Raw genomic sequence first — 22,458 nt, 5'->3', positions numbered from 1 at the left:
CAAGGGTACAGAAACGCTTTATTCTCATATTAGAACTAATTTTCTACAACTCTACATTGCCCATTATTCATGGGAGATATAGATTCTCAATTGTACTCACGTAAGCTGAGTGGACCTTGAACCGATCCAGGTATGAAACCTCTGACCTGGTCGGGAATCGAACCCGGGGGTTTCCAGGTAAGAGGCTGGCATGCTATCCCTAAACCTGATCCGGCAATGTACTATGTAATAGTTTTACTCAGTGACTCTTCTTTTTTTTTTTGCTAGCGGCTTTTACGTCGCACCGACACAGATAGGTCTTATGGCGACGATGGAATAGGAAAGGCCTAGGAGTTGGAAGGAAGCGGCCGTGGCCTTAATTAAGGTACAGCCCCAGCATTTGCCTGGTGTGAAAATGGGAAAAAACGGAAAACCATCTTCAGGGCTGCCGATAGTGGGATTCGAACCTACTATCTCCCGGATGCAAGCTCACAGCCGCGCGCCTTTACGCGCACGGCCAACTCGCCCGGTTCAGTGACTTCTAACATGGAAATAAAGCATTTACGGATCCATGTCCTTATAACATATGCTTCTGCATATCAGGTAGTTTGTTGTTACACTCTGTGCAGTATAGTTCAGGAGATCGATTGTTTGTTGAGTGACATAGACGCAGTTACTGCTTTGCAGTAAAACAAGTTTAATTTGAATGAGACATCGCATTTTTTGCCACTATTGAAATGCAGCATAATTTAGTATACGTACTTCATTATAAGTAATGGAAAACACCGAAGAGAGAAACGTCCGCTTAACGGTGGATTCGGGTCCACAGCTCTGCATTTCGGAGGGCAGTAACTGGTCCCGCCGACGGCTGTCCTGAGAATGGTTTTCCCATGTTTTCCATTTTCCTCACTAATTTGAATTACGGAACAGTTCCTTTTATAGATCACGATCTCTCTCCCTCACACTCCTCATCTCAAATCACCGCAATATACAGGGTGAGTTAGCCGTGCGGTTAGGGTCGCGCAGCTGTGAGTTTGCATCCGGGAGATAGTGGGGTTCGAATCCCAATGTCGGCAGCTCTCAAGATGGTTTGGTGGTTTCCCAGTTTAACACCAGGCAAATACTGGGGCTGTACCTTAAATAAGGCCAGTGCCGCTTCCTTCCCACTCTTAGGCCTTCCCTATCGCATCGTCACCATAAGACCTATCTGTGTCGGTGCGACGTAAAGCGAATAGAAAAAAAACACCGCAATACTTCTTCTTGCCAAAGGAAGGGCGTCACCCTCTAGGAAGCAGTAGTAATGCAAATGAACCAAAACTATAGAAACTTAGGAGGACGAATAAGAACACATAACGGCAAAAACTAGAAATCCGATAAATGTTACAGAAAATGACCACTTATTTTAAAATATTGTACTATTTCACTAACGGTAATAAATTTACGTTAAGTATGCAACCGTCCGTTTAAGAAGAGTTTGTATTTGTTGAGTTATAAACATTTGATTTTACTAAATTTACGCTAGTGTCTGGCTCTTTTGCTGAATGGTCAGCATAGTGGCTTTCGGTTCAGAGGGCCACGGGTTTTATGCCCGATCAGGTAGACGGTTTTATGTCCGTATCGTTATTTTCTCTGTTTCTGAGTATTTAAGTTCGTCTTAATGCACTTCGACATTAAAACTGGCCCAAGTCCACATCCGGTGCAAACCCCAATAAATTGAGATAAATGTCAGAAGTAAAAAGAAAGAAAGAAAGAAAGAAAAAGAAAGAAAGAAAGAAAGAAAGAAAGAAAGGAAGAAAGTAAGCTAGTGAATAGCATACCCTCCCCTTAAGAGACGCCAACTCATGACATTATTACACTTTTTTTTAAAATTACAAACAGCATCATCAAGATTGTTTAACGTGCCCTTAAATCTACTGACTGCTGGGAATAAAACCTGCAATTGCTGATAAATGGAAATTTTAGAATTCTATACAATGAAATCTACTAGGCATGAGGGATATTATATGTAATTTATACCTGTAATGTATTTTTCAGGTCTGTTTTCTGCAATCTCTATCTCAGAGTCCGGCGCCATGGATAAATGGTTAACGTGCTGGCCTTTGGACGCAGGGGTCCCGGGTTCGATTCCCACCATGGTTGGAAATTTTAACCATCATTAGTTAATTTCGCTGGCAGGGGTGCTGGGTGTATGCGTTGTCTTCATCAACACTTCATCCTCACCATGACGCGCAGGTCGCCTACGGTAGTCAAATCGAAAGACCTGCATTTTGCGAGCCGAACATGTCCTCGGACACTCCCGGCACTAAAAGCCATACGCCATTTCATTTTTCTCTCACAGAGTTTATATTCTCTGCGCAAGTATCTGCAAGGTGCTATTCGTATATTCTACCAATCCTCACGTTCAGTAATTCATGGTATGTGATTCTTCTCACATCCACTATGATGTGACTAATTCTTTCTCTTTCTTTCTTTCTTTCTTTCTTTCTTTCTTTCTTTCTTTCTTTGAAGTCAATCTTTCTAATCTAACGCAGTGCGATGTCTTCATTCTGTTCTTTTGTCATGCATAATCCACGAGAGAGCGACTTCTAATTATTATCTCTAGATATATGACGGATAGTCCATTCCTAGAGGTAGCACAACTGGATACTAAGTAGACAGTTGGTTCTGGATTCGATTTCCGTCTTTTCATAGTTATGGCAGTCTAGAACGAGGTTGACTTGGATATATACCATCTCTTGGAAACAATTGAGGAGGTATCTAATGTGAAATGTTGAAGTCAGGTCCTTGAAAAAACACGTTCGAATTTTATTGGCAACCACTAATGTCCGTAGGAATACATCCGTCGGCCGGCAAAATTTAGGCAAACAAATTACTATTTTGTTAGGATCTTTGAATGTATCGGCCATCTGCCCCGTGTTCTGAATAGTTTTCAGAATAGATCGTCTCTGTATGTAGAACAGCATTTAAAGAGCACAAGTGACTGGAACGATAAAACAGGCGTAATGTTTATGCGGGCTATAGGAAAAAATACATTATTCAATATGATGTACTTTTAAGTTCTTGTTGTATGTAAAGTTCTTTTCAACTGTTATCAACAGACATGGTTTATTCTAAGGGGGAAGAACATTATCTTCAAGAAACGTGAAGTACGTCAGTTTACAGAGGGACCCAGAAAAATGTTGACACTTTTTGATAGTTAATATCCTTGGAACAAAATGACATATCGTGACAAATCTTGCGCGGCAGCGTAGTCCATTATTTCCTCAACAGGTGATGAAGGTCACGTGAATAGCGCGACAATGTTGGGGCGCATTTTCCAGCAGATGGCAGTTCAGAAATGAATGTACCGTACGCGCACCTTTTAGCGATACATGGACACCCTAGTATTGAACAGGTCGGCCACGGGTATCTTCGAGATTCGTATTGGCAACCTTTGAAACACAAACTATGAATCGCTTATATCACTGTGTGACATCTGCCGTACACTTTGCGCACTAGTACTGTTGTTGTTTACACAGCAAAGCCAAACTATAGAATTCATGCTGGGAACAAGATTCGCATCGAGAAATGTTATATAATATTATATAAAGTGTGTATGACACAATTGTTGGCTTAAGATAATAAAGGTTTAGAAAATTCATATCGATCGATCATATTATCGATTCAATTCAGATTTCATTTTCATTCAAATGGCAGTATAACCGGAACCGTGAGAGCTCCCTCTTTCCTTCACACCCCGTACAAAGAAATATCGATAAAAGGTGCGCGGACTATAGTAAGATTTTCGTTTGAGCAACGTAATGCCGTATTTAACTGGTACTGAAAGCACGAAAACATGATGGAGGTACAACGGCAATGACGTAATGTGTACGGAACACGTGGAGCAATTTATCGTATTCGGGATAAATTAGAAGCCGACGATACTGTTCAGGATGTGTATAAGAAAAGGACTGGCGGACCAAAACCATCAGCAAGTCCGACTTCTAGCGCTACTGTGTTGCAACATTTTACTAGGTCACCTCAAAATCTGTGAATCAGGGTGCAAGTGAAGGTGGAGTAAGACGATCAAACGTACGACGAATTCTGAAGGCTGCAAAGTGGAAAAGTACATCCCAAGATCACTGCACGCTATGGATAAGGACGACCCGGATCGAAGGATGGAGTACTGAGAGTGGTTTGAAGGCATGCTTCACGAGGTTGAACGGTTCTCAAGATGGATATCTGCTCTGACTAGGCGCAATTCAAAGTGAATGGTACTGTAATCCGCCACAACCGCGTGTACTGCGCTCCTGAAAATTCTCACGTTCACGTGGACACGTTAATCTACCCGGTGTTAATGTGTGGTGTGGTCTGTCATCTCGCGGTTTGGTTGGCCCATTCTTCTTTGAAGATATATATTCATTTGCTGCAAATATCAATTTTACTTGCCATCCGAGAGGTGTCTGGAAATGAAAGATTTTACCTGCAGCAAGATGGCGCTCCGACTCACTACCACAGAGATGTCAGAGCCTACTTGGATGAAAATCTACCTGGACGATGGGAGGTCGAAGAGGAGCTGTTGAGTACGTACCACGATCTCCAGACCTTACACCTCTTGACTTCTACCTATGGGGGTTCCTGAAAAATGTTTATCGACAGAAGTCAGCTACACTGAACGAGCTACGAGAAAGGATCGAGGCGTCCTGTGCGGCTATCACACTGGCAACACTCACAGCCGTATTTCGGTCAGCAGTTCAGCGGCATAGAAGATGTTTGGCTGCTAATGGGGGTCACTTTGAACACATAAAATAAACTTTCCCCACTTGCAAAAATTGTAAAAGTATGTCATTTTGTTTCATTAATATTGACTATGAAAGAATGTCTACAATTATCTTGACCCCTCGGTATATCGCTATCCTATCCCATCGTTGCCATAAATCCTATCTTTGTCGGTGCGACGTAAAGCCCCTAGCAAAAAAAAGTATTCTGAAAATGTGAGGGTAATGTAAAACGTTAAAATATTTGTGATTTTCTTTCACACACTCTTCAGATTCTTGTGATTATTCTCGTTTCGAATTTTGACATGTGCTTACTACTCCGGCTCTGTGTTGGCAGTTATGACTTCGTAATTACATTCATGTTTATGGAAATTGTATCACCATGATGATAGGATAAAACGTTCGTTTTTACAGCCTGTTTCAGCCCTTACAAGACACAAATTCCGAAGGAGATAAGCTGTGTTTGGAGAGGGAAGTGCAGTATAATGGAGGGTAATGTGGTGTGCGAGTTGCAGGTATGCTAGGTACAGAAGAAATACCAAGCCACAGGAAATGACACTTCGCAATTAAAATGTCACTACTTGGTTGGGAAAAGAACTCAGAGCTGTATGACCCGAAGATTATAACATCATACGTTCATCCACGCAATCAGAATGAACTCAGTACTTCGCAGAACTGCATAGGTTCATCTCCGGTGAGATGTAGTGTGTCTCCTGATGTGGGATACATGAAGTTTGCTATTTCCATTCCCTTGTCTCAGTCTCATCCTTGGCTTTGATTGAGATATCAGTATTACTACTAACGTCAGTCCTCACTCAGCCAGTATGACGAATAAAAATGCCGTTCCGAGGTCAGTTAGTGTTCATATTTCAGTTGACGTGCTGACTGATACGCAATAGCACCATCTGTTTCGGTAAGGAAAGCAATGAGATATCAACTCACTATTCATTTCCTTAATACGCCTCCTCAGTGACACGTAGGCTACCGATGGCAGGTAGTGGTAGAACTGTTGACTATCCAACCATCTTTTGGGCCGAGAGCACCTCAAGTAAAACTCAGCAGTGATATATGACCTACTGCCGGCAGTGGATTGAAGATGAGAACTGCACGTTATAAACCAGTATCCGTTGACAGAAGAACGCCAGAAACGAGCGGTGTTTTGGAATATTGATAGGTCTAGTGCTTACTCCTACATCATCTCCCCCTTTTACAGCTCCTCTATTGCAGCCACATACAGTGCATGCGAGTGATTATCTTTGTGGTTGGCAAACCACATAACAGACTGTGCAACGTTGTTGAAAGTACAGAAGCATTTAAAAATGGCGGTCGCATACAGAACTGGATACGTGAGGATGTACGCTCTCTTGTCCGATTCTGTGGGTGAAAGGTGTGAAATCCATCGAGGACATGTTGCTATGTGTGCCGAAACGACAATGAATCGCAACAATGTAGCGAAGAGAAGGGGTCAATGATGCAGAACGCAAAGGTCGGCCTCGGACATCCAATATTTCTTTGTACCTCTGATTGGAAGGTGAGAACTTCACTTAAATGAAGATGTGTAATACGAAGTAAGGACTTGGCTTCGGCAACAAGATGCCACTTTCTACGAGATAGGCATCACGAATCTTATGAAGCGCTGGGTTAGACCTGAACCAGACGGGAGAAATAGTGTACATATATTCTATACAGAAATTAAGATTTCCTATTCCTTTTCTTGTAAAGTAAACTTATTAGCCGAAAAATATTAGCATGCACGACAGATGTATGAGGTAGGTATCGTATATCGGCCGGAAAAATTCAGCCTAGTGTCAGCAGGGTAGCAGTATGTCACGAAATGACTGCTGAGATTCTTTATTCCGCCGCCTGCGACGTTTGGACTGGGAGTAGTCAGCCGGTCCATTTGCGGATAATTCGGAATTCGTACACTTTGAAATTAGAAGCCATTTGGTTTGTAATGCAGATACTCTATATTTATCTGGTAGCGTTCTTTGAGTTCTGAGAACGATAGCATATAGGCCTGTCGTTATATTCGTACCTAACGAATGGAAAGCACGGAAATGAGAGACAAAAGATTAGGGACGAAAATGTTTCACTTTGATTCCAGTCGCGCGGGAGGAACATTCTTTTTCTACGATTTGTTTTATGTCGCATCAACACAGACGATGGAACAGCAAAGGGCTAGGAGTGCGAAGGAAGCGGCCGTGGCCTTAATTGAGGTATGCCTGGTGTGAAAATATGAAACCACGGAACACTATCTTCAGGGCTGCGGACAGTGGGGTTTGAACCCAACATCTCCCGGATGCAAGCTCACAGCTGCGCTCCGCTAAAAGCACGGCCAACTCGCTCGGTGGGTGCACATTCATTTGGTACGAAAGTGTTCATTAAAATTTATTCCTGGGATGTTAGTGACCTGGGCCGAACAACTTGGGAATAAAATTCACGATACCGGCGGTGATCGGTTAGTTATTACTTAGTAGAAATATTAACATGATTGTTTCGTATTGTAGCATTGCATGTACATTACGTTGTATTTGATATGGAAATATAAAGGAGATCGGGACGGACAAAATGGCCGATGGCGACTTCAAGCAGAATAAATGAGCGCAAAGTGTCACCGAAACACAGATGGACTGCATAATAGAAGGCATGGAATCGCTAGGGCCATGTATAAGAACCTCGAAACGGAATCTGGATTTTTTAAATATAATTGAATTCTGAATCTTTCTTTACTGAGAAAAAAGAGGATAGCACACAAAAAGACTGTGAAGAAGATAATGTATGTATGGTCAGTCTTCAGCCCTAAGGCTGGTTGGATCCTCAGCTGTCATAGATGGCCTATGTATCACTGAAGAGGCTACTAGGGAAATTAGGAGTGAGGTAGTTTCACGTTGCTTTCCTCACTAAGCCAGAAGTTGCTATTACATATCAGTCTGCCAAGCCCTCTGAAATGCATGCATCAACCGACTCTATGAGCAACGTTTTCACACCATTCATTGCAGGGACTGGCTGCACAAGGAATGGCATTACTAGCATCGCTCATACCTCAGTCACTTTCATATTGTCAAAGCCAAGGATAAGACAGAGACAGATCTATGAAAGTAACAAAATTTCTCTAGCCTATACCAGAAGACATAGTGCACTGTAAACAGTAGGTCCTGCCAGCAAAGGCACCGAATCGTCACTGTACACCAAGAAAACTGGTTAAAAGGAAGATTAAAGAGGAATTTTATGCCAGATAGCATATGAGCAGAGAGAAATACGGCTAGAAAAACCGTAATTTCAAAAAGAAATAATAATAATAAAAAGAGATATCTGGACCATTACATCGGGAAGCAACGAGAGGGCTATTTGTACCTCTAGGCAATCCACTATAGGAAAAGAAAGAGCAGAATTAATTAATTAAGATTCATATTAGCCGAGAGAAATCATAATTAACAATAATTTATACCGTATTTATACGCATCACAAGTAGCTCAAGAAATAGCAATATAAGTGGCTATATGAACAGTATAATTATGTATTCTGTCATCCGAATGTTCTTGTATGTTTTCATGAACGAGTGTGACACCATGGAGTCTTGTTAAACATGCTAGTGGATTGCCCAGAATTACATAATGAGGCGCAAGATGATAATTCATTGTGACCTGAGATGACGTGCAGAAGACCAGATGCCGGCCTCAAGGATCACATGTAGCAGCTGAGAAGAAGGAGAAGCCAGCTCGGAAGAGTGACGGATGCGAGATAAGTTTCTTGTTTTCAAAATTCGTTTTATTATTTGGTAGACAATATTAATTAAATTTCAATTGCCAGTTATATTTAATCCGGATGCCAAACATTATCTACAGAAACTAATTTATGTCAGGTAAACTGACAAATGGTATTTGTGCTAGATCATATGTATATTGGTAGGAAGCGATATTCGTTTTAAGTAAACCCTTACCTCAGCCACGGTTGTGTTCATGCCATAAAATAGTGTATTGTGTATGAATATAAGATCCCAAGTCACACAGAAGGGCGATTCTGTCGTATTTTAGAAAGTATTGGGAAGGATGGCCGCGTGGTGTGGGGGTAGCGTGCCTGCCTCGTACCCGGAGGCCCCGGGTTCGATTCCCGGCCAGGTCAGCGATGCATACCTGTACCTGAGGGCTAGTTCGAGGTCCACTCAGCCTATGTGATTAGAATTGAGGAGCTATCGGATGGTGAGATGGCGGCCCCGGTCTATAAAGCCAAGAATAATGGCCGAGAGGATTCGTCGTGCAGACCACACGACACCCCGTAATCTGCAGGCCTTCCGGCTGAGCAGCGGTCGCTTGGTACGTCAATGTCCTTCAAGGACTGTAGTGCCATGGGGTTTGATTTAGTTTTAATGGGAAGGATACATGCTGTGTGAGATGTAGATTGTTTTTAGCAGGCAAGTATATTGACAGATATAACTACGACTATATAATGCAAAGAAGAAATAGATCCTATATGAATTATGGGCAAATACAAAAGCAATATCGTCGAGGGAAGGTTAATATTGTAATGAATGAGAGATTTTTAAGAAGATTTGAGATGAGTTTTGACTACGACAATACATATTTGAATTGAGTACTTATGATAATGTAGAGATACGAATGTTTATGCGTCGGGAATTATGAAGAAATAAGAAGGTATTGCGAAATTAAGTGGCTCATGAGAGTAGGATCGTAGTTAAGGAATCATTGTATGGCAAGTCTTGTGTCCAAAAATGAATAGACGAGTATGCTCACAGCGGAGTCCCATATTAAATAAAAGCTCGTAGTAATGAACAGCAGTCAGCTGATATCCTTTGGAATAAACGACGTGTTTAGAGTTTCACGATACAGTTCAGCGAATGGCACTACTGAATGACTATAGAGTTTAACGTATAATTTACCAAAGATGAAGCACAATACATATGGGCACAATCTTAGATTCTAACGCTAATTTATGATTAATGAAGGTTAGGCCTGGCATATTAATGTTTGCTAAAGTGATATATGATTTTAAAACATGAAGGATATGCGTGAATATATTTCATTTGGCAATGATGAGCCTTACGACAGCGAATAATTGCTACATATGAGAAAGTTATTTAGCATTCCGAATCCCAAAAATCAACGAAAGCCATAATAAGGCACCAGACAAGCAGATAACGTATAATAAGGTTCCAAATAATAAAATTACAGATGATAGGGTTTCAGATAATACAATTTCATATAATAAAGATAAATAATGAGATTCAGATTGAAACTTTAGAATTATGTGATGTAGACCAGTTTACATTCAGGTTATGATCAATCTAAATAGATTATACTTTACATATATACATGCATACATTAACATTATAGACTGTTATGCCTTTCAGCGTCCAGTCCTACTTTAGGTAGGACATTTTACTAGCGATGTTAAACTTCAATTTTCTAAGAGTGGAGTAGATCAAAGGTTGGATGAAGAAAGTAGATTAAAATTATGAGAAATGTCAGGTTAAGAGAATGACTGACCAGTTTTAGTTAAAGGAACCTATGTCAAATATGACTATGATGCAGATGAAATGTAAATACGAAGGACTATTGCACAAACGAGCATTTTCAGGGGATGTTTATTTCACCAGAGATTATGAGATATATAGGTACACATTGTTATCATCCCATATTTTCTTTTCCTTCAAGGTATTATATTTAATAAATAAGTAGAAATAAGGATTAATTTAGTTTGTTATTTATAAAAATTATCATAGATTATGGTAGATAGAATTAAGGTTTCGAATTTTCGGTACTGACACATTGCCAAGGTGTGCCAGATGAGGACGTACTTTCGGCAGGGCTGCGATTGGTGGAATAATATTTCGTTTGCAACAGGAAGATGATCTTTGCAAAGGTTTAACGTCATCATAACTGTTCAGGTTAACAGCGACGATGGGAGAGAAAGTGGCTGTGGAAGTAATTATGATACAAGCCCCTGGTGTGAAAATGGGGAACGATGGAAATACATCTTCAGGGACCGAGCTCGATAGCTGCAGTCGCTTAAGTGCGGCCAGTATCCAGTCATCGGGAGATAGTGGGTTCGAGCCCCACTGCCGGCAGCCCTGAAGATGGTTTTTCGTGGTTTCCCATTTTCAAACCAGGCAAATGCCGGGGCTGAACCTTAATTAAGGCCACGGCCGCTTCCTTCCATTTCCTAGGCCTTTCCAATCCCATCGTCGCCGTAAGACGTATCTGTGTCGGTGCGACGTAAAGCAAATACCAAGAAAACAAAAAAACAAAAACCCCTTCAGGGTTACACATGGCGTGGTTCGAGCGCACCATTTCTCAAATGCAAGCTTGCTGCTACATGGCATATACCTCAGACCCAAGGCTCTCTATCAGGAGGTAAAGATAAAGCTCCACATTTAGGGTAAAGTTTTCTCTTTCAATTAGCTTTACGTCACACCGACACAGCTCTTATGGCGACGGTAAGAAGGGGAAGGTCTAGAAGTAGTGAGGAGGTAGTGGGGGGCTTAATTAAGGTACTGCCCCAGAACTTGCTTGGTGTGAAAATGGTAAACCACTGGAAAACAAGGTTGCCGCCAGTGGGGTTCGAACCCACTATCACCCGAATGCGGCAAGGTTATTAATAGAAGTGTAGAATATCAGAACAAAAGGAAACCACTAAGGTCAATACATTGTGGCTCTTAGTGGAGTTTCTATTGGAGGAACTGGGAGAAAAATCTAAACTCAATTAGGGTTATTGCGAATTAAGCTGTCACTCTAATAAACAGTAAATCAGTCAACGAACCTGTCAGTGCTCGAAGTGATGAATGGCTTCTCCATGTTGAAAGTATAAGCTTATAAGGATTAGCGATACTATGGACGACAGTTACGATAACTCAGTATTAAGATAGAAAGTACGAAAACGTACTATATATATAACACGCGGCAGTGGGTATGTTCATCAGATTACCTGAGGGCACCGCAGCAATGAAAGGTAATACATTAAAAAGAGGCTTTCTTTAGATTGTGCATAATGATGACATTTAATATTTTAATGTGTGTTTGTATCGGAACGTTCACTTATGTTCATTTATTAAAGTCGACACGATCACATTTAAGTAACAACAGGTTAGGTGGAGTACGTGCGGCACCAGTTCCACTGTACAGAATGCGTTACGGTTGCGAATATCCCAGACTAGTATACTGCAAAGATCTGCATTAGGTTTATATGTTTCTGTTGATTCTAGTTGCTTTCTGAAAGTATCTTAAATGGAAGCAGTACTTAGTGATTCGCTTGTCCGTATATATATATATATTACATTATTGTAATAGATTTATGAACGTCTCAACTACTGCACGAACGAGAATAGAAATAACTTAAAGAGCTACTGGATGACACGAACAAATGACACACATTTACAGTTCACCAGATATTTCCTACGTCTCTTCGATCTATGGTTAATAATAATAATAATAATAATAATAATAATAATAATAATAATAATAATAATAATAATAATAATAATAATAATCTTTTCTTTCTTTCTTTCTTTCTTTCTGTCTTTCTTTCTTTCTTTCTTTCCATCTTAATCCGTTTACCCTCCAGGGTTGGTATTTCCCTCGGACTCAGCGAGAGATCCCACCTCTTCCGCCTCAAGGGCAGTGTCCTGGAGCGTCGGTTGGCGACCTTACCTGCTGTGCTGAACAGCGGTCCTGTGGAGGGATGGAAAGTTTGAAAGGGACAGACAAGGAAGAGGGAAGGAAGCGGATGAGGATGGCTGAAGTGGGACTCGAACAAACCTCTGCTCAGTTGTCTAACCAAAGCTGAGTGGACCCTTTTCTAGCCCTCGCATCTCTTTTCAAACTTTGTGGCAGAGCCGGGAATCGAACCCTGGCCTCTGGGGGTGGCAGGTAATCACGGTAAACACTACAGCAAAGACGCGGAATAATAATAATAATAATAATAATAATAATAATAATAAACAAAAGTATGCATGAAGTGAACTCATCATACTTCGGTTTAAAACCAGACTATACTTTTGAAAATAAAAACGGCTAAACAAAATAAAGGAGAGTTAAATGTTAATTTTATTACAAATATGAGGTAAAGTACATCGTTCGGTATTTTATTGAACAGTCATAAATATAATAAAATGCTAGGCCGAGCAGGTTGGATGATACGTAAAACTGGACGATGATCAACACATCCTCACATGTTAAATTATCTGCATATGTTTAAATTGCTGTATAACGAATAAATCACAGGTACGTGTTTCTGCCAACAGTTCTATTTCTCGCCGTCGTCCTGGTGACGCTTGAATACGCCCGCTCCAGCCCCGTGGGGTCATGTCCCGACCCGGACCCTGAGGAACGCACCGAACACCTGCCGGACAACAAAGACTGCACCAAGTACTGGCGCTGTGACCACGCCACGCCCAAACAGGAGAGCTGTCCCTCTGGGCTGCACTTCAACCCTAAACTGCAGGTGTGTGACTGGCCGAACAGAGCAGGATGTAATGCTGGAGGATCAGGAGGGTCTGGGGACGGTTCTGGAGGAGATTCAGGAGATGGTAATGGAGACGACTCGTCCTCTTCTTCTGAGAGTAAGGAGTCTCCTAATACTCCTAAACCAAGACCATCAACTCCACCCCCCACAGCAACCAAGAAGGAGCCAAGCAAGCTCACCAAGAGGTCCACCACAATCGCTAAGAAATCCGCACCACCGAAACCTCCCAAGGAATGTGAATCTTCCTCTTCGTCCAGCGAGTCTGGAGATTGTGAAGATTCTGGAGATAGCTCTGGAGATAGCTCGGGAGATTCAGGAGAAGGAGATATCTGTAAGGGAGCCATGGCCCACAGGTGGCACCTACCACATCCTAGTGACAAGACCAAGTTCTACAAGTGTGATCTGAACACGAAGAAAGCCACTTTGTTCCAGTGTCCAGACAAACTCGAGTTCAACCCGTCCATTCAAGACTGCGATTGGCCTTCAAAATAATTTCTTACCACACATTTACGAATTATCCACATTATCAAATAGATGTGTTTGCTGAAGAGTCTACCATAGAGTTATGTTTTGTTATTAAAGTTTGAAACATCTTTTAGAATAACTTATAATAAAAAATAGATTTGAATGCACATGTGTTTTATGTTATTTAAATAGTAGTTTCCCACGCGAAATGTTATAAAACGTAAACCTTATTCACTGATCAAGTAGCTGCGTGTCTTGTATCACGTAGCTGACAGCTTGCATCGAGAGGTACTGCAGTGGGGTAGACCCAGGTGTGACAGAACAACGTGAGGCAAGCAGTAAAAGAAAATGAAAAACCTTATTCCAACCTTCTGTATTTCATTTTGAAAGTAAGACGCTTCCCTGACATAGTTTGTAGGCAGGGGATTTAATGATTGAAATAACTCACGAAGGGAGATGTTCAATAAATTTGCAATTTCTTTGCGATCATTAAAGAAAAGTCTAGGAAAACAACAGATAGGTAACCTGCCACCTGGGTGACTGCCATAACTGCAGATCAGTAGTGATTGATTGACTGATAAGGGCATAGTGAAAGGTTAAAATGAACGGGACAAATCGGTCCACAGTAACCTGTATCAATCTAAGGGAAAAGCGAGAAGCGTTCTCCGCTCAACTCCAGTAAACGTTGCGTGAGTGTTTGTAGGGTAGTATAAGCAGCAGGAAGGATTAGTCGCAACAACATGTGCACAGGGTAGCGTTATAACGGACTACACAAGCAGAGGTGTTGTCTGATACAGGGTGTAACAATAATATAGGCCAACATTTCAGGACTCATTCCTCACACCTACAAGAAGAATATATGTTATAACGAGAGGGGTACAGAAACGCTTCATTTCCATATTTGAACTAATTTTCTACAACTCTACATTGCCCATTAATCATGGGAAGCACAGTGTAACTGCACGTCCCAGAATACCACATGAAACTCTTTCTTACGCCCGAGATTCATTGCGACGGATGGCTGTTGCCTGTATGAGTGCTAACGGAGGGCATTTTCAATATTTCATAAGAAAGAGTTTTCATGTGGTATGCTAGTTCTGTCCCTATGTGCTTCCCATGTTTAATGTACTGTGCATTATTTCCTTTTCCATTTAGTGCAATACCCTCGAAGGACCTTGGCCTACCAAGCGACCGCTACTCAGTCCGATGGCCTGAATATTTCGAGGTGTCGTGTGATAGCACGACGAATCCTCTCGGCCGTTATTCTTGGCTCTCACCGTCAGATAGCTTCTCAATTGTAGTCACGTAAGCTGAGTGGACCTTGAACCGATCCAGGTATGAAATCTCTGACCTGGTCGGGAATCGAACCCGGGGGTTTCCAGGTAAGAGGCTGGCATGCTATCCCTAAACCTGATCCGGCAAAGTACTATGTAATAGTTTTACTCAGTGACTTCTAACATGGAAATAAAGCATTTCCAGATCCATGTCCTTATAACATATGCTTCTACATATCAGGTAGTTTGTTATTACACTCTGTGCAGTATAGTTCGGGAGATCGATTGTTTGTTGAGTGACATAGACGCAGTTACTGGTTTGCAGTAAAACAAGTTTAATTTGAATGAGACATCGCATTTACCACTATTGAAATGCAGCATACTTCATTATAAGTAATGGAAAACACCGAACAGAGAAACGTCCGCTTAACGGTGGATTCGGGTCCACAGCTCTGCATTTCGGAGGGCAGTGGACTGGTCCCGCCGACGGCTGTCCTGAGAATGTTTTTCCCATGTTTTCCATTTTCCTCACTAATTTGAATTACGAAACAGTTCCTTTTATAGATCACGACCTCTCCCCCTCACACTCCTCATCTCAAAACACTGCAATATACAGGGTGAGGTGGCCGTACGGTCAGGGTCGCGCAGCTGTGAGTTTGCATCCGGGAGATAGTGGGTTCGAATCCCAATGTTGGTAGCCCTCAAGAAGGTTTTCCGTGGTTTCCCATTTTAACACCAGGCAAATGCTGGGGCTGTACCTTAAATAAGGCCAGTGCCGCTTACTTCCCACTCTTAAGCCTTCGCTATCGCATCGTCGCCACAGGACCTATCTGTGTCGGTGCGACGTAAAGCGAATAGCAAAAAAAAAAAAAAAAAAAACACCGCAATACTTCTTCTTGCCAAAGAAAGGGCGTCACCCTCTAGGAGGCAGTAGTAATGCAAATGAACCAAAACTATAGAAACTTAGGAGGACGAATAGGAACACATAACGGCAAAAACTAGAAAGCTGATAAATGTTACAGAAAATGACCACTTATTTTAAAATATTGTACTATTTCACTAACGGTAATAAATTTACGTTAAGTATGCAACCGTCCGTTTAAGAAGAGTTTGCATTTGTTGAGTTAAAAACATTTGATTTTACTAAATTTAGGCTAATGTCCGGCTCTTTTGCTGAATGGTCAGCATACTGGCTTTCGATTCAGAGGGCCACGGGTTTTATGCCCGATCAGGTCGACGGTTTCATGTCCGTATCGTTATTTTCTCTGTTTCTGAGTATTTAAGTTCGTCTTAATACACTTTGACCTTCAAACTGGCCCAAGTCCACATCCGGTGCACACCCCAGTGAATTGAGATAAATGTCAGAAGTAAAAAGAAAGAAGGAAAGAAAGAAAGAAAGAAAGAAAGAAAGAAAGAAAGAAAGAAAGAAAGAAAGAAAGAAAGAAAGAATGTAAGCTAGAGAATAGCGTACCTTCCTCTTAAGAGACGCCAACTCATGACATTATTACACTTATTTTTAATTACAAACAGCATCCTGAAGATTGTTTAACGTGCCCTTAAATCAACTGACTGTCGGGAATAAAACCTCCAATTGCTGGTAAATGGAAATTTTAGAAATCTATACAATGAAATCTACTAGGCATGAGGGATATTATATGTAATTTATACCTGTAATGTATTTTTCAGGTCTGTTTTCTGCAATCTCTATCTCAGAGTCCGGCTCCATGGATAAATGGTTAACGTGCTGGCCTTTGGACGCAGGAGTCCCGGGTTCGATTCCCGCCATGGTTGGGAATTTTAACCATCATTGGCTAATTTCGCTGGCACGGGGGCTGGGTGTTTGTGTTGTCTTCATCAACACTTCATCCTCACCATGACGCGCAGGTCGCCTACGGGAGTCAAATCGAAAGACCTGCATTTTGCGAGCCGAACATGTCCTCGGACACTCTCGGCACTAAAAGCCATAAGTTACGCCATTTCATTTTTCCCTCACAGAGTTTATATTCTCTGCGCAAGTATCTGCAAGGTGCTACCAATCCTCACGTTCAGTGACTGCTCCTGTAATTCATGGTATGTGATTCTTTTCACATCCACGATGATGTGACTAATTCTTTCTTTCTTTCTTTCTTTCTTTCTTTCTTTCTTTCTTTCTTTCTTTCTTTCTTTCTTTCTTCGAAGTCAATCTTTCTAATCAAACGCAGTGCGATGTCTTCATTCTGTTCTTTTGTCATACATAATCCACAAGAGAGCGACTTCTAATTATTATCTCTAATTGTATGGGAGAGAGTGACGGATAGTCCATTCCTAGAGGTAGCACAACTGAATACTAAGTAGATAGTTGGTTCTGGATTCGATTTCCGTCTTTTCATAGTTATGACAGTCTAGAACGAGGTTGACTTGGAAATACACCATCTCTTGGAAACAATTGAGGAGGTATCTAATGTGAAATGTTGAAGTCAGCTCCTTGAAAAAACACGTTCGAATTTTATTGGCAACCACTAATGTCCGTAGGAATACATCCGTCGGCCGGCAAAATTTAGGCAAACAAATTACTATTTTGTTAGGATCTTTGAATGTATCGGCCATCTGCCCCGTGTTCTGAATAGTTTTCAGAATAGATCGTCTTTGTATGTAGAACAGCATTTAAAGAGCACAAGTGACTGGAACGATAAAACAGGCGTAATGTTTATGCGGGCTATAGGAAAAAATACATTATTCAATATGATGTACTTTTAAGTTCTTGTTGTATGTAAAGTTCTTTTCAACTGTTGTCAACAGACATGGTTTATTCTAAGGGAGAAGAACATTGTCTTCAAGAAACGTGAAGTACGTCAGTTTACAGAGGGGTCCAGAAAAATGTAGACACTTTTTGATAGTTAATATCCTTGGAACAAAATGACATATCGTGACAAATCTTGCGCGGCAGCGTAGTCCATTATTTCCTCAACAGGTGATGAAGGTCACGTGAATAGCGCGACAATGTTGGGGCGCATTTTCCAGCAGATGGCAGTTCAGAAATGAATGTACCGTACGCGCACCTTTTAGCGATACATGGACACCCTAGTATTGAACAGGTCGGCCGCGGGTATCTTCGAGATTCGTATTGGCAACCTTTGAAACACAAACTATGAATCGCTTATATCACTGTGTGACATCTGCCGTACACTTTGCGTAGTAGTACTGTTGTTGTTTACACAGCAAAGCCAAACTATAGAATTCATGCTGGGAACAAGATTCGCTTCGAGAAATGTTATATAATGTTATATAAAGTGTGTATGACATAATTGTTGGCTTAAGATAATAAAGGTTTAGAAAATTCATATCGATCGATCATATTATCGATTCAATTCAGATTTCATTTTCATTCAGTTGGCAGTATAACCGGAACCGTGAGAGCTCCCTCTTTCCTTCACACCCCGTACAAAGAAATATCGATAAAAGGTGCGCGGACTATAGTAAGATTTTCGTTTGAGCAACGTAATGCCGTATTTAACTCTTACTGGAAGCACGAAAACGTGATGGAGGTACAACGGCAATGACGTAATGTGTACGGAACACGTGCAGCAATTTATCGTATTCGGGATAAATTAGAAGCCGACGGCACTGTTCAGGATGTGCATAAGAAAAGGACTGGCGGACCAAAACCATCAGCAAGTCCGACTTCCAGCGCTACTGTGTTGCAACATTTTACTAGGTCACCTCAAAATATGTGAATCAGGGTGCAAGTGAAGGTGGAGTAAGACGATCAAACGTACGACGAATTCTGAAGGCTGCAAAGTGGAAAAGTTCATCCCAAGATCGCTGCACGCTATGAACAAGAACGACCTGGATCGAAGGATGGAGTACTGAGAGTGGTTTGAAGGCATGCTTCACGAGGTTGAACGGTTTGCAAGGATGGTTATCTGGTCTGAAGAGCAGCAATTCAAAGTGAAGGGTACTGTAATCCGCCACAACTGCGTGTACTGCGCTCCTGAAAATTCTCACGTTCACGTGGACACGTTAATCTACCCGGTGTTAATGTGTGGTGTGGTCTGTCATCTCGCGGTTTGGTTGGCCCATTCTTCTTTGAAGATATATATTCATATGCTGCAAATATCGATTTTACTTGCCATCCGAGAGGTGTCTGAAATGAAAGATTTTACCTGCAGCAAGATGGCGCTCCGACTCACTACCACAGAGATGTCAGAGCCTACTTGGATGAAAATCTACCTGGACGATGGGAGGTCGAAGAGGAGCTGTTGAGTACCTACCATGATCTCCAGACCTTACACCTCTTGACTTCCACCTATGGGGGATCCTGAAAAATGAAGTTTATCTACAGAAGTCAGCTACACTGAACGAGCTACGAGAAAGCATCGAGGCGTCCAGTGCGGCTATCACACCGGCAACCATGCGCGGTTCTGCCTTTAAGTCACATGGTCACGTGCCCCTCCGCCGATTAAAACTATTATAAATCAGAACAACATTATGCACGATTACTGTCACGACCACCTTCAGTGAGTTCAAGATTCTATGATTCTCTATGGTTGTTCTTGTTCTAGCAGCCCTGGTCTAAACTAGGCAACATAGTAAAGGTCTAATCCTGGATGGGACCGACTCTTTCTTATACCTGAACATTATCCCCTCATTCTGCGAGCTGTGAGGGGTGCAGGGGGTTATGACAAATTCCATTGACCCGGTCACAGTATTTCTACGACGTGACACTTCAGCGCTAGTTCGTATTTTGAACTTACTTCTCCTACAGCCTACTAGATAGCACCCAGCTACACTTTCTTGTCGGCATATGTATTATTAACGCGCGCAAATTAGTGTTTTTAGTAAACCTGTGCTTACCTTGTACGTCTGTTAGATTAATCGTGTCCATCGGTGTCGATGTTCATTGTAAGTCTGAAAAGTGTGTGAAGATTAGTGTGATGTGTCTAAGTGTATTCCTGTGCGAGCATAAGTGTTTTCAAAATGAATCAAGTGAGCTACTTACAAACAAAATCTCTTAATTACGAAAACAGATTATTAGCTAAAGAAATGGGCCGACCAAGACCAGAGCTTAGCATAAATCAAGTGTTCAAAGATAAAAATAGAACCTACAATCGCAGTTTTATATACAAGAAATAAAAAGGTAAGATTAATTTAATTTATTTAATTGATTCCTAGTGTTCCTAATATGTTGAATGTGCCCCACCCATTTTTATCATCACGAGCCGCCATTGCCGGCAACACTCACAGCTGTAGTTCGGTCAGCAGTTCAGCGGCATAGAAGTTGTTTGGCTAATGGGGGTCACTTTGAACACATAAAATAACCTTCCCCCACGTGCAAGAATTGTAACAGTATGTTATTTTGTTTCATTAATATTGACTATCGAACAGTGTCTACAATTATCTTGACCCCTCGGTATATCGCTTCTCATGAGAGGAACCCAGAAGTCTTTCATTTCTAGTATTCTGATAATGTGAGGATAATCTAAAACGTTAAAATATTTATGATTTTCTTTCACACAGTCGTCAGCTTCTTGTGATTATTCTCGTTTTGGATTTTGACATGTGCTTACTACTCCGGATCTGTGTTGGCAGTTATGACTTCGTAATTACATTCATGTTTATGGAAATTGTATCACCGTGATGGTAGGATAAAACGTACGTTTTTATAGCCTGTTCCAGCCCCTGCAAGACACACATTCCGAAGAAGAAAAGCTGTGTTTGGAGAGGGAAGTGCACTGTAATGGAGGGTAATGTGGTGTGCGAGTTGCAGGTATGCTAGGTACAGAAGAAATGCCAAGCCACAGGAAATGACACTTCGCAATTAAAATATCACTACTTGGTTGGGAAAAGAACTCAGAGCTGTATGACCCGAAGATTTTAACATCGTACATTCATCCACGCAATCAGAATGAACTTAGTACTTCGCAGAACTGCATAGGTTCATCTCCGGTGAGATGTTGTGTGTCTCCTGATGTGGGAGAAGGTAAGGAAAACAATGGGATATCAACTCACTCTTCATTTCCTTAATACGCCTCCTCAGTGACACTTAGGCTACCGATGGCAGGTAATGGTAGAACTGTTGACTATCCAATCATCTTTTGGGCCGAGAGCACCTCAAGTAAAACTCAGCAGTGATATATGACCTACTGGCTGCAGTGGATTGAAGATGAGAACTGCACGTTATAAACCAGTATCCGTTGACAGCAGAACGCCAGAAACGAGGGGTGTTTTGGAATATTGATAGATCTAGTGCTTACTCCTACATCATTTCCCCCTTTTACAGCTCCTCTATTGCAGCCATATACAGTGCATGCGAGTGATTATCTTTGTGGTTGGCAAACCACATAACAGACTGTGGGACGTTGTTGAAACTACGGAAGCATTTAAGAATGGCGGTCGCATGCAGAACTGGATACGTGAGGATGTACGCTCTCTTATTCGATATGTGGGTGAAAGGTGTATCGCGGGCAGAGATCCACCGAGGACTGGTTGCTACGTGTGGCGAAACGACAATGAATCGCAACAATGTATTGAAATGGTGCCGACTGTTTACAAAGGGAAGAGAAGAGGTCAGTGATGCAGAACGCTGAGGTCAGCCTTGGACATCCAACATTTCTTTGCTTCTTTGATTGGAGGGTGAGAACTTCACCCAAATGAAGATGTGCAATACGAAGTAAAGACTTGGCGTCGGCAACAGGACGCCACTTTCTACGAGATAGGCATCATGAATCATGTGAAGATCTGGGTTAAATGTCTAAGCCAGCTGGGAAAATAACTTACTCTTCATTTCCCTAATACGCTTCTTCAGTGACCCCTAGGATTCCCACGATAGGTAATATTAGAACTGTTGAGTATCCAATGAACTTTTCTTCCATTCAGAAATTAAGTTTCCCTGTTTCTTTTTGTGTAATGTAAACGTATTTGGCCGTAAAATATTAGCATGCGGACAGATCTATGACGTAGCAATCATATACCGGCCGGACAAGTCCCGTCTGGTGTCAGTAGCGCAGCAGCAGTGGCTCGAAATGGCGGCTCGTATTATTTCTCCCGCCACCTGCGTGGTTCGGTCTGCGATAGAGTTTCTGCGGAAACTGTGATGGGACATTCAAAACTAGAGGCGTGAAATGCTCAGTGCAGGTGTTGTGCTAATTCATGGAAATGCTCGCCCACATACAACTCGGTGCTCAGCAACTGTTCAGCAGGAACTCGACTGGGAGGTGTTTGATCATCCACCGTACAGTCCTGATATTGCTCCCAGTGATTTTCATCTTTTCTTCACCTCGAGATGTTCCTGCCCTCTTGTGAGCATTTTCACACGGACGAACAGCTGAAGACGAATGTCACACGCCTGTCCCTTTCCCAGGCGACAGACTTCTACAACACACCTTACAAACGTTGATCCAATGATCTTACAAGTATCTTAATTCTGGTGGTGACTATGTCGAAAAATAGCCCCAACATTGCTGTATCGGGTGCCAATTACGTTTTTCAGGTAACAATGCTGCCCTTTTTTTAAAGTAGGGAAACTT

At 41.7% G+C, this 22,458-nt stretch overlaps 1 protein-coding gene across 1 annotated transcript; it reads left to right on the top strand.

The window, feature by feature from the left end:
* The first annotated feature begins 11,618 nt into the window (after positions 1-11,618).
* LOC137496995 (DNA topoisomerase 1-like) lies at positions 11,619-13,788 on the top strand. The gene is made up of 2 exons (XM_068225303.1): positions 11,619-11,702; positions 12,994-13,788. The coding sequence occupies exons 1-2, from the start codon at positions 11,663-11,665 to the stop codon at positions 13,704-13,706; spliced, it is 753 nt and encodes a 250-aa protein (XP_068081404.1). The 5' UTR covers positions 11,619-11,662; the 3' UTR covers positions 13,707-13,788.
* The last annotated feature ends 8,670 nt before the right edge of the window (positions 13,789-22,458 follow it).

The sequence above is a fragment of the Anabrus simplex genome, chromosome 1 (assembly GCF_040414725.1).
Source record: "Anabrus simplex isolate iqAnaSimp1 chromosome 1, ASM4041472v1, whole genome shotgun sequence".
Classification (NCBI taxonomy): Eukaryota; Metazoa; Arthropoda; class Insecta; order Orthoptera; family Tettigoniidae; genus Anabrus; species Anabrus simplex.
This window is presented reverse-complemented; position numbering and strand designations above follow the sequence as displayed.